The sequence below is a fragment of the Caretta caretta genome, chromosome 1 (genome assembly GCF_965140235.1).
Source record: "Caretta caretta isolate rCarCar2 chromosome 1, rCarCar1.hap1, whole genome shotgun sequence".
Classification (NCBI taxonomy): Eukaryota; Metazoa; Chordata; order Testudines; family Cheloniidae; genus Caretta; species Caretta caretta.
The window spans coordinates 185,692,240-185,706,767 of NC_134206.1; the positions used below are offsets into that span (position 1 = coordinate 185,692,240).

At 40.3% G+C, this 14,528-nt stretch overlaps 1 protein-coding gene across 2 annotated transcripts in view; it reads right to left on the reverse strand.

Moving 5' to 3' along the window:
• The window catches only part of POU1F1 (POU class 1 homeobox 1), a 133,219-nt gene that overhangs the window by 9,432 nt on the left and 109,259 nt on the right, over positions 1-14,528 (reverse strand). The window contains exons 1-5 of one of the 2 annotated variants that reach the window (XM_048868993.2): positions 11,421-11,562; positions 7,252-7,401; positions 5,438-5,551; positions 3,998-4,243; positions 857-1,021 (exon numbers count right to left, since the gene is read on the reverse strand). In XM_048868993.2, the coding sequence (XP_048724950.1) occupies positions 857-1,021; positions 3,998-4,243; positions 5,438-5,551; positions 7,252-7,401; positions 11,421-11,562 (817 nt within the window). Of the gene's footprint in view, positions 1-856; positions 1,022-3,997; positions 4,244-5,437; positions 5,552-7,251; positions 7,402-11,420; positions 11,563-14,528 lie in introns of those variants that run through there. The other variant, XM_075117778.1, reaches the window with a different exon arrangement.

The following is a 14,528-nucleotide window of genomic DNA, read 5'->3' on the forward strand; positions in this document are numbered from 1 at the left end:
GGGAGAGAGGCTTTGGATCTGGATCTGCTTTCTTTTAACATCCCGGCATACCATCTGCTGACGTGCAGAACCTCAGCTACATGGTAGCTCAGATTGTTGCTTAAGGCCAAGGAACATACACTGCCAGGAGCTTTTCTCTCTCCTCATCCTGAGCCAGTTATGTGCTGGGCAGGTCTTCCAATGTAATTTACAACAGCTAACCTATTCTAAATCATGTCCTAAGTCATGCCTCTGCCACAGAATCCCAGGGGCTCATCCAGCAGCTGGGGTTTTCAGGGCATAGGGAAGATGGCAAAGAGCAGATGTTAAAACTCCCATGGTATCCCCCCCCTTCTACTTTTATAGGGGGCATGGTGTTGGGTAGTCACATTCCTTTTCCCATTGCCACATCCCTTACACCTGTAATAGGGAGCAAGTTGGTGTAGGAGTTTCAACACCAGCGCTCTACCATTGGAAGATCTTCTTGTACCAGTGATTCTTCCACAGCCAGCTATGCTGTCTTTCGGACTAGAATTCAATGGCAGTGCATCAAAAACCAGCTGCCTTGTACCTCAAGAGCTGGGCTAGTTTGCATGAATGGGCTTGAGGGAAATGAGGGACATATAAGAGAGCCACATCTCTCTAATTTGTGCCTGCCACACGTTTCTGGCAGGTTTGCTTCCCTCTACCCATGACACAGGCATCAGTCCTACTGAATTTAATGCATGCACTGATCCTACAATATTTATATTCATCTTCCCCACTTGAATAAACAAAAAGCTGGACCAGTGGAAGTTATACACTACTAACCATCTTATACATTAAAGAGCTTCTTGTAGGGGTAAGACTAAATTCTAGAGGCGTTATAAATATCTACCTCCTATTTGTTCTGCTTCTTCCAGCCACTTGGATAATATCAATTTCAGTTTGCAGGCATTCTTGAAACTTAGCTGCAAATTTTCAAATCGGCAAATGGTTGTTTGACTGAACTCAGAGCCATGCACAGCAGCCAGGGCTTCTCCAACATTTGTTTGTGTGTAGCCTGTCAAAAAGCAATAAAGAAAAAAAAACTTGAGTAACCTAACCTGGTTTATTTACAGAAAGATACATTCCACCTTGGTCACTGCCCCCAAAACACACTTTTTGGTAAGTTGCCTTAAGTGTTTTCTTTGATTGTTTCGATCTGACATCAGTCTTACTCTGGTGTATCTCTCTTGTCTTCAGTGGAGATCACAAGTGTAAAACAGGTGAGATGAGCATCCGTCCCCATGTCTATCATGAGACACATGCAATTTGACCAGTATGATAATGTAAGCAGGAAGCAACAGCAAATGATCATGCAGTAATTCTGCACACAGAATTAAAAGTTTATTTTAACATTAGGGGTCTGATTTAAACCCAGAAAAGAAGAACAATTCAGGGTTCAGACTTTAAAATCTAAGAATGTACTCTGATTTTTACTCACACCATTGTAACTGCAGTGACTGCTGCTTCTCACAGTAATCATTATCCTCCTGTTTAATCTCATTTACCCTCAGTTTGTTGTGTCCACCTGCTGATTCTCCTCATATACTTGGATTGTAAACTCTATGGGGGAGGGTCTGTCTTTTCATTATGTATCTGTCCAGTGCCTAGCACAATGGGGCCCTGAGCCATAAGCAGAGGCTCTAGGCACTACCATTATACAAAGAAGAATGTAAACAACAAAATAAAACACAATTTCCAATCCCATTTCCAGGGTTGGGCCTCTCTCTCACAGGCCTGGGCCACACCTGAAAAATTAGATCAACCCAGCTACATTGCTCAGGGCTTGAGAAAAATGTCATTCAGTGAGCACCATAGTTAGGTCGGCCTAATCCTCACTGTAGACACAGCTAAGTCTTCTTCTATCTCCTCCCCATAATGGGCATAATCCTCAAGGTGTTGAGTGTCTTCCCCTCCTATTGACGTTAGTAGGTAGTGAGGATCCTAAGCACCTCACAGTATCAAACCCTCTGTTATTAATGTTAACATTTTGCCCTAGCAGGGCACTGTCTACTTGACTTTAGGCTGTTGGTACATCCCGTTTTTATTAATGGCATTAAAACCAATCCTGCAGTCTCTGTTCAGCCACATCTGTTTAAGTCAATAGGCGTTTTGAGTGTGCAGGAATTCAGGATCAAGCCACTGTAAATAATTACTACTGAAGTATTCGTGGGCATAGGTAATCTTGCCCTTTCTGTGACTGACCATTAAATAGTCATGATATACAGCAAAACAGCACAGGTTGTAAACACTCTTTCAGACACCATACCCTTGCTCTAGCTCTCATTTCTGTATGGAAAATGGATAGTAATATCCCTGTAGCTTTAGAGATAATACAGATGGCTGTTACAGCCATATAAATTACATGCTTTTACAGAGCTGTGTTTTACAGTGGAGTCATGCCATATTCTGTAATGATACAATCTATTGTTATAGGAGAAAATTAAAAATGACCACTCGTAATTCACAAAGTGAATTTAGTATCCATGAAGGGGCTGGATTTGCAGTGTTTGACACATACAACTTCGTTTTTTTCAGTGCAGCACAGACAGGACCAAGCTTCCTCACACTGCCCCACCAGTGTGCTTCCATCTTGTCATGGAGGGAAATCTCTAGGGGTGATAGGGATAATCCAGCACCAGTGCCCATTTAATCTTTGTACGGTGCTGAGGCTGCCAGTGAGTATGATATGGACATCTATCCACCAGAAATCAAGCTGAGATCATCCACACATTTCATATCATCCCCAAGTAGTTCTCAGATGGTAACAAAATGGTCACCACAATACTCAGCAGTGGTTAAAATGAACCTAAAACTGGAGGGAGAGCTCCTCAGTTTTGGTTGTTGTATGTTGTACATTGAGATCATTTAGTGAAAAGAAATTGCATCATCATGCGTGATGGGACATGGCCCGGCGACAAGGGAATACGTGAATCTGAGAGAAGTCTAGGTTCCCAAAGAGCCAAACAGAAGTGCATATATGTGTGAGAGATAGGGCATGGACCTGTGGCCAATGGGAGCTGCGGGAGCGGTGCCTGCAGGCAAAAGCAGTGTGCAGAGCCACCGGGCGTACTTCTGCCTAGGAGCTGGACCTGCTGGCTGTTTCTGAGGCATGCATAGCACGGAGTCAAGACAGACAGGAAGCCTGCCTTGCCCCCCCCCCACTGCGCCGGTGACCAGGAGCCACCTGAGGTAAGCCCACACCCCAGCCCTGAGCCCCCACAAAACCTGGGGTACAATTTTAAAGGAAGGGTTGAAGACTAGAGCTGGTTGGAAATTTTCCATCTAAAATGAAAATGGCTTTTTGACTAAATAGAAATGTATTGCTACAACAGCTGCTTTCTTTTTTAAAACACGGGTTTTATGAAAAAAAATTAAATGTATGTTTTGCTGTTTTGGGCAACCAAAAGCTTGGTGAAAATGAATAAAATTTCACTTTCATCAATTTTTCACAGGATAAAAATCATTTCCTGTCCAACTCCATTGAAATCATTTAAAAATGTGTCATTTTGTGTCTAAATCATACCTTAAATCAGCCTTACAACTTGTACAACTGCCGTGGTGAATAATTTTTGACAGGCAAAGTATCCTTAGGTTTTTCACTATCATAGTAACAAGTAGATTTTGTACCCGGTTTGGCAAATTTCCATGACAATCCTGAAAGGCTGAATTAAATGCAACTTTACAGTATGATTTATGTGATTGATCACACTTTCCCCTAGAATACAGCTAGTCCAGGTACCAATAATCTGCTCTCAGAGGCAGACAGAAGTGGTAGATAGAGCAGAAAGTTTTAAAATCACTTACTGTTCTTGCAAAAAGTTGCAAAAAGCTTGAGGCAATTAGTTCTAAACAAGTCTTCTAGGTATGGAGAAAGCTTGGTAAACGTGAGGCAGGTTTTAAATTATAAAGCATATCAGATGGACTAGAATATAAAACATACAGAAATAATTGAGCTTTCATTTGGATTTTCAGGCTAGTACAAAGCACATACCTAGCTTAATTCTCCTCAGTTTGAACTCATTGGCAAACTTTTCCAGTTCCCTGATTTCAGGGGAATCCATGTCTATTGGCTCTTCAACAGACTTGGTTTTTCTGCGGAATTCCTGCTTGAAGTCAGTGGCTGTGGGATCATCTCCAAGGATAGACTGGTGCATGGGAGTGAAGCCATGCCCCAGAGCACAGGAACTGGCACTGAGAGCATGTTCAGGAAATTTATAAAGGCAAGGGGTCAGGCCACCTGCATGAAGGCAAAAAGCACAATTTGATATAATCATTCTCCAGCATTGCGTAATAAACCTTTGTGTCAACTATCAACTGTTAAGCTTTGTAATATTACATACTAGAGAGAGGAAGGATTGTCCAGTGGTTAAGGCATCAGCCTGGCACTTAGGAGACCAGGGCTCAATTCCCTGAACTGTCATACTTTGCCTCATTTCCTTATCTGTGAAATGTGAATAATAGTACTATATGCTATGAAGTGTTCAAATACTATGAGAATGAGGGCCATACAAGTACCTTAGATAGACTTATATTGGGACAGGTCCTCAACTGGTGTAAATTTGCATTGCTTTCATTGAAGTAAATGGACCTATGTCAGTTTACACTAGCTGAGGATCTGGCCCATAGTCTTTGTTTGTTTTCTGGTACCAACAATACTACTTTATAAACTACATGTGATATGCAGATTCGGTACTATATACAACCAATTTCAATGGAAATTTCCTTGAGTAAAGAGTACAGGATGAAGCCCAAAGAATGATAAGATCGTCACATTATAATTTTAGAGAGGAAAGTAATTGCACAAGTATGAACTACTTTATGCTAAATTTTATTCACTATTGGACGATACAGCACCATTTAATCAAGAGCAGGTGCCCTTTGTGCTGGGCACTGAACAAACAGAGAGACTCCCTGAGCTGAACAGACAAAATTTGATATCTTCCATTGTTGCTTGCATTGTTGTTGTAGCAGTGTCTGTCTCAGAATTTTAGAGAGACAAGGTAGGTGAGGTATATCTTTTATTGAGCAACAAAAGTCAGTCCGATAAAAGATATCGCCCACCTTGTCTCTCTGAAGTGACAAGGCAGACAAAGCATGGGAGGGAGAAAAGAAAAATTCTTACCCCCATTTTAGAGCTGGGGAATCAAGAGAGTAATTGACTTGCCCAGTCATGCAGTCTGTAGCCTAGTCTGGAAGTGAACCCACATCTCCAGCCCAGCATCTAAACCACAAGACCATCCTTCCTTTCTCTTCCTTCTCTTTTGTTCTTCTTGTCTTGTTCACTGCTTAGATACATCCTCCAGAGGGCTGGGAATACAATGGAGGTTCTAACCCTATTGATATATAAAGTCACGTGCAGTATGACTGTGAAAAAGGAGAGGGAGCTGTTAAATGTCAGAAAGGCAAAAGTCTAAACAAGAGAAGGCCTTGCCTTGCAGAGTGCTGACTCCATTCACCACGTTGGGATGGGGCATGCTGCAGGTCTGTAAAATGCGACTCTGGGAGAGACTTGCTGATAACATCTCTGGGGTTGCAGGCTTGATGCCTAAAAGGAAGTGGGAAAAAAGGAGAGACTGCAGTAACATGGAATTCTTTTGGTGTAGAAATAGGTTGATATTTCTGAATGGAAATCCTCCTCATCTAATGATTCTTCTTCTGTAGACTTCCCATAGAGATCTAAACAAGAATTTCTGTACCAGAGACACAAGAAGAGACACAGAAGCAGGAGCATTTGGCCATGTGAAGAACGAGTCTTACTTGCTGTCCCAGAAAAGTCTGCATGAGGAAACATTCACCTGTGCTGATTCATTTTTACATTTTCCCTCCTTCTCAATGGAAATAAAATGCTGTGTTTGATTTTGGATTAGTTTTGAGCCATAGTTATTTCCTGGCAAGTCTCTTCCCCTGGCATTACTACATTATTTTCCTGGTTGACACTTGACTTGAACACCTTTATATTGAACAATTTCTCTTCTCTCTTCAGTGTGGTATCTAGAGAAACTGCATTGGGTGCTAAGACATCTTTACAAGTTATGTCATAAAGTCTATGGATCCTCTGTGTGAAAACAGTTCATATTGCTCCATGAGATTTGGAAAAGCATAAACTGAATTAAGTGATTTCTCTTTGGCCTTCACATACATTTCCTTTCACTCTGAAGGACTGAGATTCCTACATGTCAGCTACAGTATTTCTGTGAAAAGAAACCACCCCTGATGTGTTTACTCTGGTTGAAAGCAAGTTGTTATTACTCAACATAAGTTCCTATTTCAAAGCTTGCCAGGCTATTATTAATCATAATGCCTGCAACAGTCTCTGCAAGACTAATGCTTCTTATACCTACTAAACCATGTCAGGCCCCGGATATTTCCCTTGATGTTTTATAACAAGGTATAGTGGTGTCCCAGATATACTAGCCACACTATCACATAACAGTGTGATTTTAATTGTGAGTATAAGGAACAATCCTGATCACCCATAGCTACCAGCTGTTAAGGTGTGACCTCACACTTTTTGTTTGTATCAGGAGTGACTGGGAGGGAAGAACAACATGGGGGAGGAGGGAATCCAGAAAATGCACTTTTCATTTTTTCTTCCCTACCTGCTCCAAGTCAGCTTCAGGGAAAGGAGTGGGGACTCTGGATTGAGAAACAGAATGTTCACCAGCCAAAATCTGAGTCACAATTAATGGAATGTTTGATACCTTGTCACAAGTTTTATGAGTACCAAAAATGGCACTCCATTTATTTTTGTTTCTTTAATTGATCTCGCCCTGGGTGGATTATTCTGAAGCAGCTACGTCCGGTGCTGAATTTACCTCCCTGAATTCAATACAAATTCCATAATCAGTTATAATTTTTATTATTTGTACTGCATAGGGCCCCTGAGGCCCCAAGTAAGATTGGGGCCCCAGTGCACTGGGGCCATATACAGAAATGGCAGAAAGAGCCCCAAAGAGCTTCCAATCTAAGTGCACAAGACAGACAATGTGTGAGAGAAAGGAAGCATTATCCCAGTGTCACAGACAAGGAAGTGAGGCAGAGAAAGTAAGTGATTTGCTCAGGATCCCCAGATAGAGGCTGAGAGAGAGCATGAAACTGAACCCAGTTCTCCTGAGTCCCAGTCCAGTGCCTTAACCATGAGGCCATCCTACCTCTCATTAACCTCCATTCCCTCAACCCCTCTGAAGGAAAATCCCCTCAAACAATCATGCCAATAACTAACCTGTTAGAGTGAATATCTCTTACCTGCCATCACCCCATAGGTAGACTGTTGGTTTCCATAATGACAGGAAGGGACTGAATAATGAAGACCTGTAGATGCGTTTCCCAAAGTTGCCATGGAGAAGTGCACGTGGGAACATTTAGGAGTATGGACCAAAGACAAAACAGACGGGACTGGTAAGAAAATGTATGAGGATTCAAGATACATCCTTTCAGTCCAGAGGTAGAGAATATCTTTGTACTTTGTTTCTGCCTGCATGCTAACCATTCTATGCTGCTTTTTAACTCATAAGGTAATTCTGTAGGAAACAGCCTATAGTAGGTGCTCATGCCTCATCAGAAAACTGGCTAGCTCGCTTTTAGCCAAGAGCAATGATTTATCTTGCCCGGTTTTTAAATTTATTATCTCAAGTGTAATAATTTAGGTATCCTGACAAGCTCTCCTCTTTACATGTGTATGAAGATCAGGCCCCCAATACTGTTCCATCTATTTTTACTTTAATCTTTTCTAAGTTCTTGAAAAGTCCATCAGCCCCTAAAATGAAAACCCTAAAAGAAGCATATATAACCAAGAGGACAATTTTCTATGTAGAGTAAAGCCTACATTTGTGCATGCAGTGATTTGGGGCACTCACCTGGAGACACCTTAAAAGGGTCTGATTTTCAGAAGTGCTGAGCACCCACCCTCTGAAAACCAGGGCCCTTTAAGGTGTCTTCAGATGGTCCTTCAAAAGTAGAGACATTCAAAACTTTGAAAATTTAGGCAACATTTTGCAATAGCAGTAGCAATAGACCCACATGCACTTTGTCTCCATAGTTTGCACAGGTGTCTGGCAGGCAGTGGGATGGCTGGCAGAAGTTTGAAGAAGAGAACAAGGAAATAGATTCCATTGTTTGCTTGGCTACACTATTATGTATCAGGCATCTCCGGAAACCAGGTAAGGGTTTAAGAAGCAGCATGACCCACAATAATAAAATTATTAGCTGTGTAGGGCAGCATTTTAAACTGACAAAATATTCTGTAAAGTTTTCTGTATCCTCAAATGTTGAGCTATTGCTGGTCAATTCTGTAAATAAAAATATTAATAATTTTGGCTGACTCTAATGAAGAGATTGAAGGTTCATATCTCTGCTCTGTAATGTCTAGCATCAGTATCCCCCAAATCTATTATGCATTTCTGTATGCATGCAAAGCAGGAAGTCTGGTTTTTGAAGATGTTGTATATTAAAGATGCGTGGAGATGTGCTAAATCCCACAGAATGAGAATATATTGTCTCCCTCTAATGGCTGATCCATGAAAGAAGTTTATGAGTCTGTTGTTGCTTCCAAATAATGGATTTAGCCCTCTCCCTCAAACAATAAAGAGGTCATGCTTTTGACCCTTTCAGAAATTCACCTTGCTTCCAAGTGACCCCAACAACACGGAATCCCACATCAGGGCTCGTTCAGGAACTCAGGACAACTCAAACTGGGTATTCCTAACTGTAATTTCAATATTGGCAATTCAGTGGGATGGCAATTCAGTGGGCTAAGTTAACTGAGTTTGTGGGAGTTGTTCATGTCTTCTTGGACCTGTGTCCACATCACAGAAAACCTAGTCACAAATAGGCTCCTGTGTTGGCAGCCGCAGCAGAGAGACCAAGGAAAGATAGACATGAGAACTGCACGACTTGGTTACTATTCATGGCTAATCCTTCTACATCAAAGCTGAAGCATGTTGTTAGAACAGTCTGGAGAAATTTGCATTTCTTTCACCCTTGCTCTGGGACTAAAAGGAAAAACAGATACAAACAAGTGGATATTTTTAAAGTACTGGATTGTATATGAATTGTCGCTAAGACTACAGAACTATGTTGGTGTCTTTGATTCTTTTGAGCTGTATAAATGCACAGAAGGATTTCTGCAGTATGGCAAAACTGTTAACGTAATGATCTATAGGGGACCTTAGATAGGTATTGCTTATTCTCCTTTCCGTATTATACTGGTAAAGCACATTCATACCAGCATACCTGCATCCACACTAGGGACTGTACTGCTTTAAACTACACAGTATAGATAAAGCTGTACAACATTTGTGCTTAGACAAAAAGTCTTAGTTAAAGACTTATTTTGAATTACTTGTTTACTGTTGAATTTTGCCAATCTGCAATTTGCTAATCCACACATCCCATGATTTTCAGACATAAAAGACTGACATTTCCAACTTCCTGGCAATATTTTAATAGCAGATGCAGGAGTGAAGTCTTACATTGCTAAGATATTTTTTTAAATAAAATCTACTCCAGAACATATCTTTAATAATATATATAGCACACAGATAACATGTACTTGTCTAAAGTTTATGATGAGGTATCTTTGCTTTTGTGTGTGTGTGTTCACTTACTTGCCAGTTAGCAAAATTAATTCATATGCAACGGCGCTACAAGGCCCAGACGCATTGTGAGGGATTTTGTCATTTTAAAAAAAGAATTAAATAATGATTGTGTAAAAATCCTTATACATTTCTTTCTTTGCACAAGTTCTTTACACTGACTCACCATAGCACTGTGTATTACAGTTCTTGTCATCTGTATTAAAAACTTAGAACCTTTCCCCTAATACAAATAAATGTTCTCTCTATTACTGCTTTCTTTGTGTTGTAGCTGTGTTGGGTCCAGGATATTAGAGAAACCAGCTGGGTGAGGTAATATCTTTTATTGGACCAACCTGTGTTGGTGAAAGAGACAAGCTTTCAAGTTACAAAGAGTTCTTCTTCATTTCCCCCTTTCCCAGACCTGAAGAGCTCTGTGTAGCTCAAAAGCTTGTCTTTTTCACCAAAAGAAGTTGGTCCGCTAAAAGAGATTTCCTCACCCACTTTTTCTTTCTTCTAGGACTGTACACTGGCATTCTTGGGTAATAATACAATAAAATAGAATGTGATTCTGCATTTCTTATTAGGCAAAATTTCCATTGACTTCAGTGGGATTTGTGCTTTATGAAGGACTGAAGAACTGGGCCTATGATTATTAAACACCACAGCATAGACTTAGTAAAAGGATGTGGTGATATTTTCAGCCAACATGTGTTCATTTAATTCTTTACTTTGGAGCATGTGGGAAATGAAACAATTCAGAAAGTGCTACTATAAAATGGATATAGAAATTTGTCCTCTTTTCCCTAATTTAAGTTCTCTTATGTTTTTCTAACAAGCACTATGAAACATTTTGAACCCCCTATTTAATACATGCAATCATATTGTCATCAATACTCTCAATTTTCTGTGTAGTGTACTGTACTTAAGTGGTTCATTTTCCTTCCAACTGAAAGATGTTACTTCCAGTATGCTTAACAAGAGATCATCGTTTTATTGAAGACATCTAGTAAAATTCTCTCCTCCATGCAACTCAATTTGAGTCAGTGGGTTAGCTGAAATTAATATTCAGTTCTCTCTATTTATGAAAGTTTATTTTCATTCATTCAAAAAAACAGAAATGCCAATGAGATAAAACTCCAGTTCTGTACATTTTCAGGTAGCAAGCACATTTTCTGTGGAAACATTTTGATTTTTGTTCAGTTTTAACATACTAAAATTCCTAGTCAGATAAAGGTACCACATTCCAAAATACAGAAGGATGGGTCCGATGCACTTAAGTAACTTTGGCGCTTTTGAAAATCTCACCCAAATCCCAGTGTCTTTACTCAGCATTTATTAAAATGTTAATTTTCCCATTAATGGGTATTTTCCCCAGCTATAGCCATCAGCATCTGCCTCATTTTAAGTATATCACCCATTTGAAATCATACATTTATATATTTATAAACTGCAGTTTCATAGGCAAAATATAATTTGGTTTATTTCAGGAGACGTTTGTCACTGAAGACTATTTTATGTTACAAAAGTTTGATAGTATTTGTAGCCAGTACCTCACTGTGCTGGTCAAATATCTCAACCTAATCCCATAACAAATTTAGAGATAGCTACAAACTTGGCTAAAATGCAGACATTTTAGTCGCTCTAGATGTATTCATTTTTACATAGCCTTGTGAAAACTTTCCTGCTTTAAGGTAGTCCCCAGTCACTGCAGAGCTGATATGAAATAGCTCTGCCTGTGTTTCCCTATCTCTGTGTTAAGTTTGGCAACATTTACAGAAAGAGGGAAAAGCATTTAAAAAGAAAGTTAGCAAGAGTGTAATTGTTCTAGTAAAAAAGTACCTGTAGACACGACATTGGTAGCATGGTTGGAGACGGGCAAGCATTCTGCAGCGCTATGATGCATTATCAGAGGCAGAGCGGGAGAAGAGTCAGAATTCAAGGGGACGAAGGTGTCAGCTGAAGTAAATGCTTGGCAACTCATTCCCACAAAAGGAGAAAAGACAAAGAAACACCTTCCCCTATTTTCTAACAAAATATATCCTTATTGATTAACAGCAGTCAAACTCTATTCCAGTTCTCTTAACTTGCATATATACATAAACAAGGGCTCCAGAGCACAGGGAGGTCGTGTGCAGGTATTTATACCACTAGGAAATCCCTTTATCCATGTTAATGTTCTTTTCCCAGCAGTATTGCTATATCAGCCTAGAGCCTCCTTCCTTCCCACCCAAACATAATAGATGCCCAATTAATGCGGGGAGAAGAGGGAAACCAGAGACTTGATTTGACAGATACTTTAAATCAGGCCTTTTGTGAAAGAACAGTAATCAGGGGAAAAAAAGGTGTCTCCAAAGTTTGTAGAGGTAAGGCAGGTATGGTTAATACTGAATAGCTTTCCATAGCTAACACCTGCTCCAAAAACCTCACCCAGGAATTGTTTTGATGGCTACTTGGCAGAGAAATCAAATGAAAGTCTATGAAAGAATGTATAGAGAAATTAATCTAAATTAATCTAATGCCAAGAACTTGCACGAATGTCAGTTGACTTGTCACATTTGCCTAATTCAGTGCTATACATGATAGAATGAATATATCTAGAGGCTCTGAACTTTACATAAGTAAGCATAAACTGCTAAATGTTTATCTAAGGTAATTTATGTCTGCTCTTGAAAAGCTGTGTACATAATATTTTAAGATTCTGAAAGAAAACAACAAATACTAGAAATTTAAGCGCTCATACATTTATTATTATTATTGTTATTATTTATTTGTACTATCATAGCGCCTATAAGCCCTAGTTAAGGACATGGGCCCCATTGTGCTAGGCTCTGTACAAACACAGAACATAAAGATGACCCTTGCCCCAGCTATTGCCTTTGCAATCTAAGGGCATGACTACACTTGCAGACGTAGAGCGCTTTGAGTTAAACCAGCCTTTGTAGAGTGCAGTAAGGAAAGCGCTGCAATCTGTCCACACTGACAGCTACAAGCACGCTGGTGTAGCCACATTATCAGCTCTTGTAATATCCACAGAGAGCAGTGCATTGTGGTGGCTATCCCAGCATGCAAGTGGCTGCAATGTGCTTTTCAAATGGGGGGGTGGAGTGTGACAGGGAGTTGTGTGTATGTGGGGGGAGAGAGAGTGGGTTTTGGGGGGGGCCGACAGCATGTCAGCATGCTGCCTTGTAAGTTCAGACAGCAGCAGACCCCCCCCCCCCCGCCTCTCTCTCACACCCAGCATTCCACAGTAATGGTTGCTTTGTCTTGGAGCAGATAAGCAGCCGGCTGTCAGAAACAGAGCTTTCAAAGGGCATATCCACATTCCTGCAGCAATTCCAAAACAATGAGAAGAGTGGCCACTTGACTTAAGGGGATTATGAGACTTTTCGGAGGTTGATCAGAGCGCAGTAATGCAACACCTCGTTCACACTGATGCCGGGGCGTTTCAGCCAAGACACAGCAAGCGTTAATCTTCTTGCCGAGGTGGAGTACCAGGAGCGCTCTAGCCCTGGAGTCAGAGCGCTCTACGTGCCTTGCCAGTGCGGATGGGTAGTGAGCTAGCTCGCAAGTGTGGCCGAGCCCTAAGTGTTTCATTAGCATGAAACTGGGATGGCCACATTACTCAGGAGTAGTAAATCCTCCAGGGATTCTGCAGACCATCCCAGAAAAAGTGTGGAGAAAATCCTTATACCATACCACACAATCCAATATTCTGTAAATACCACATTTTTATAGACAACACACTGAAGTCAATGCAGCTATGCAGAGTGCCCTAATCCAATAGTACAGGGCTCAGAGATGCATGAAAATGTCTTTAAAATAATCATTTAAAGTAGCTTTGTGGCATCTTAAAATGCCATGTCTTTAAAGACTGTTCTCTTAAGCTCCTTTAGGGCTAGAATAAGCAAGTGTTGGGTCCCACTGGGAAGCTAGTAATCACCTCTATATTTCTGAAGAGATGATATCTAACTCTGACGTTAGGAAGTTTTTACTTTTTTAAAACACATGGATAATCTTTGTTTGCTGAACTTAAAAAAAATTAGATATGGGTGGGTCAGATCTTTCTTTTTGGATATTTCATATTGTTTTTATGTGTGTTATGTCCATTTGCCAGGATATATTTGTAAGATTGATATTAAGCCAAAGAGCCAATCTCCTGAATACTTGATATCACCCCTAAAAGTGCCTCTTTCAGGGGAGGAGTACTTGTGGCACCTTAGAGACTAACCAATTTATTTGAGCATAAGCTTTCGTGAGCTATGCTTTGAGCTTATGCTCAAATAAATGTGTTAGTCTCTAAGGTGCCACAAGTACTCCTTTTCTTTTTGTGAATACAGACGAACATGGCTGTTACTCTGAAACCATTCAGGGGAGTAGCTGTAGTGATGCCATTAAGGATTAGAGTATGTACCAGTTCAGAGGAAGGCCATGTGGACTAAAACCCCAAAGTTTTCCAAACAATTTTATGTCTGGAGGTATCCATAGTTCACATTTTTTGTCTTCAGTGCTAAAGCATTTCAAAAGGATTATAGCATAAAGAATTATTACTAATGGGATTCAGCTAAGGTACAGATCCATGCTCATAACTTCTTAAGCATAAATCTAAGCTTAAGCATTACAGCAAATAGTAAAATTTTAAGGACAAGCGTTGCAGAATGGTAGGACACATTGAAATTAAATGTACTGCCATCTAAGTTTATTCATTCTGGACTTGGTCCAATTTACAATTAGTCAGTGGAGAATCGCCCATTGTCTGAAAAGTGATGGATCAGGAATTTATGCGTTTTATTTCACTGCTTTTTTTAAAAAAAGAAATGTCCATGATCCACATAGACACAGGATCAGAGCATGGTGTGGTAGGAAGCTGAGACAGAAGCTAATTTACATCCCAAGGACATGGCCTTAATGCTTAAAGTGGTGTTAACTGCATCGGGGGCATCTGTCATA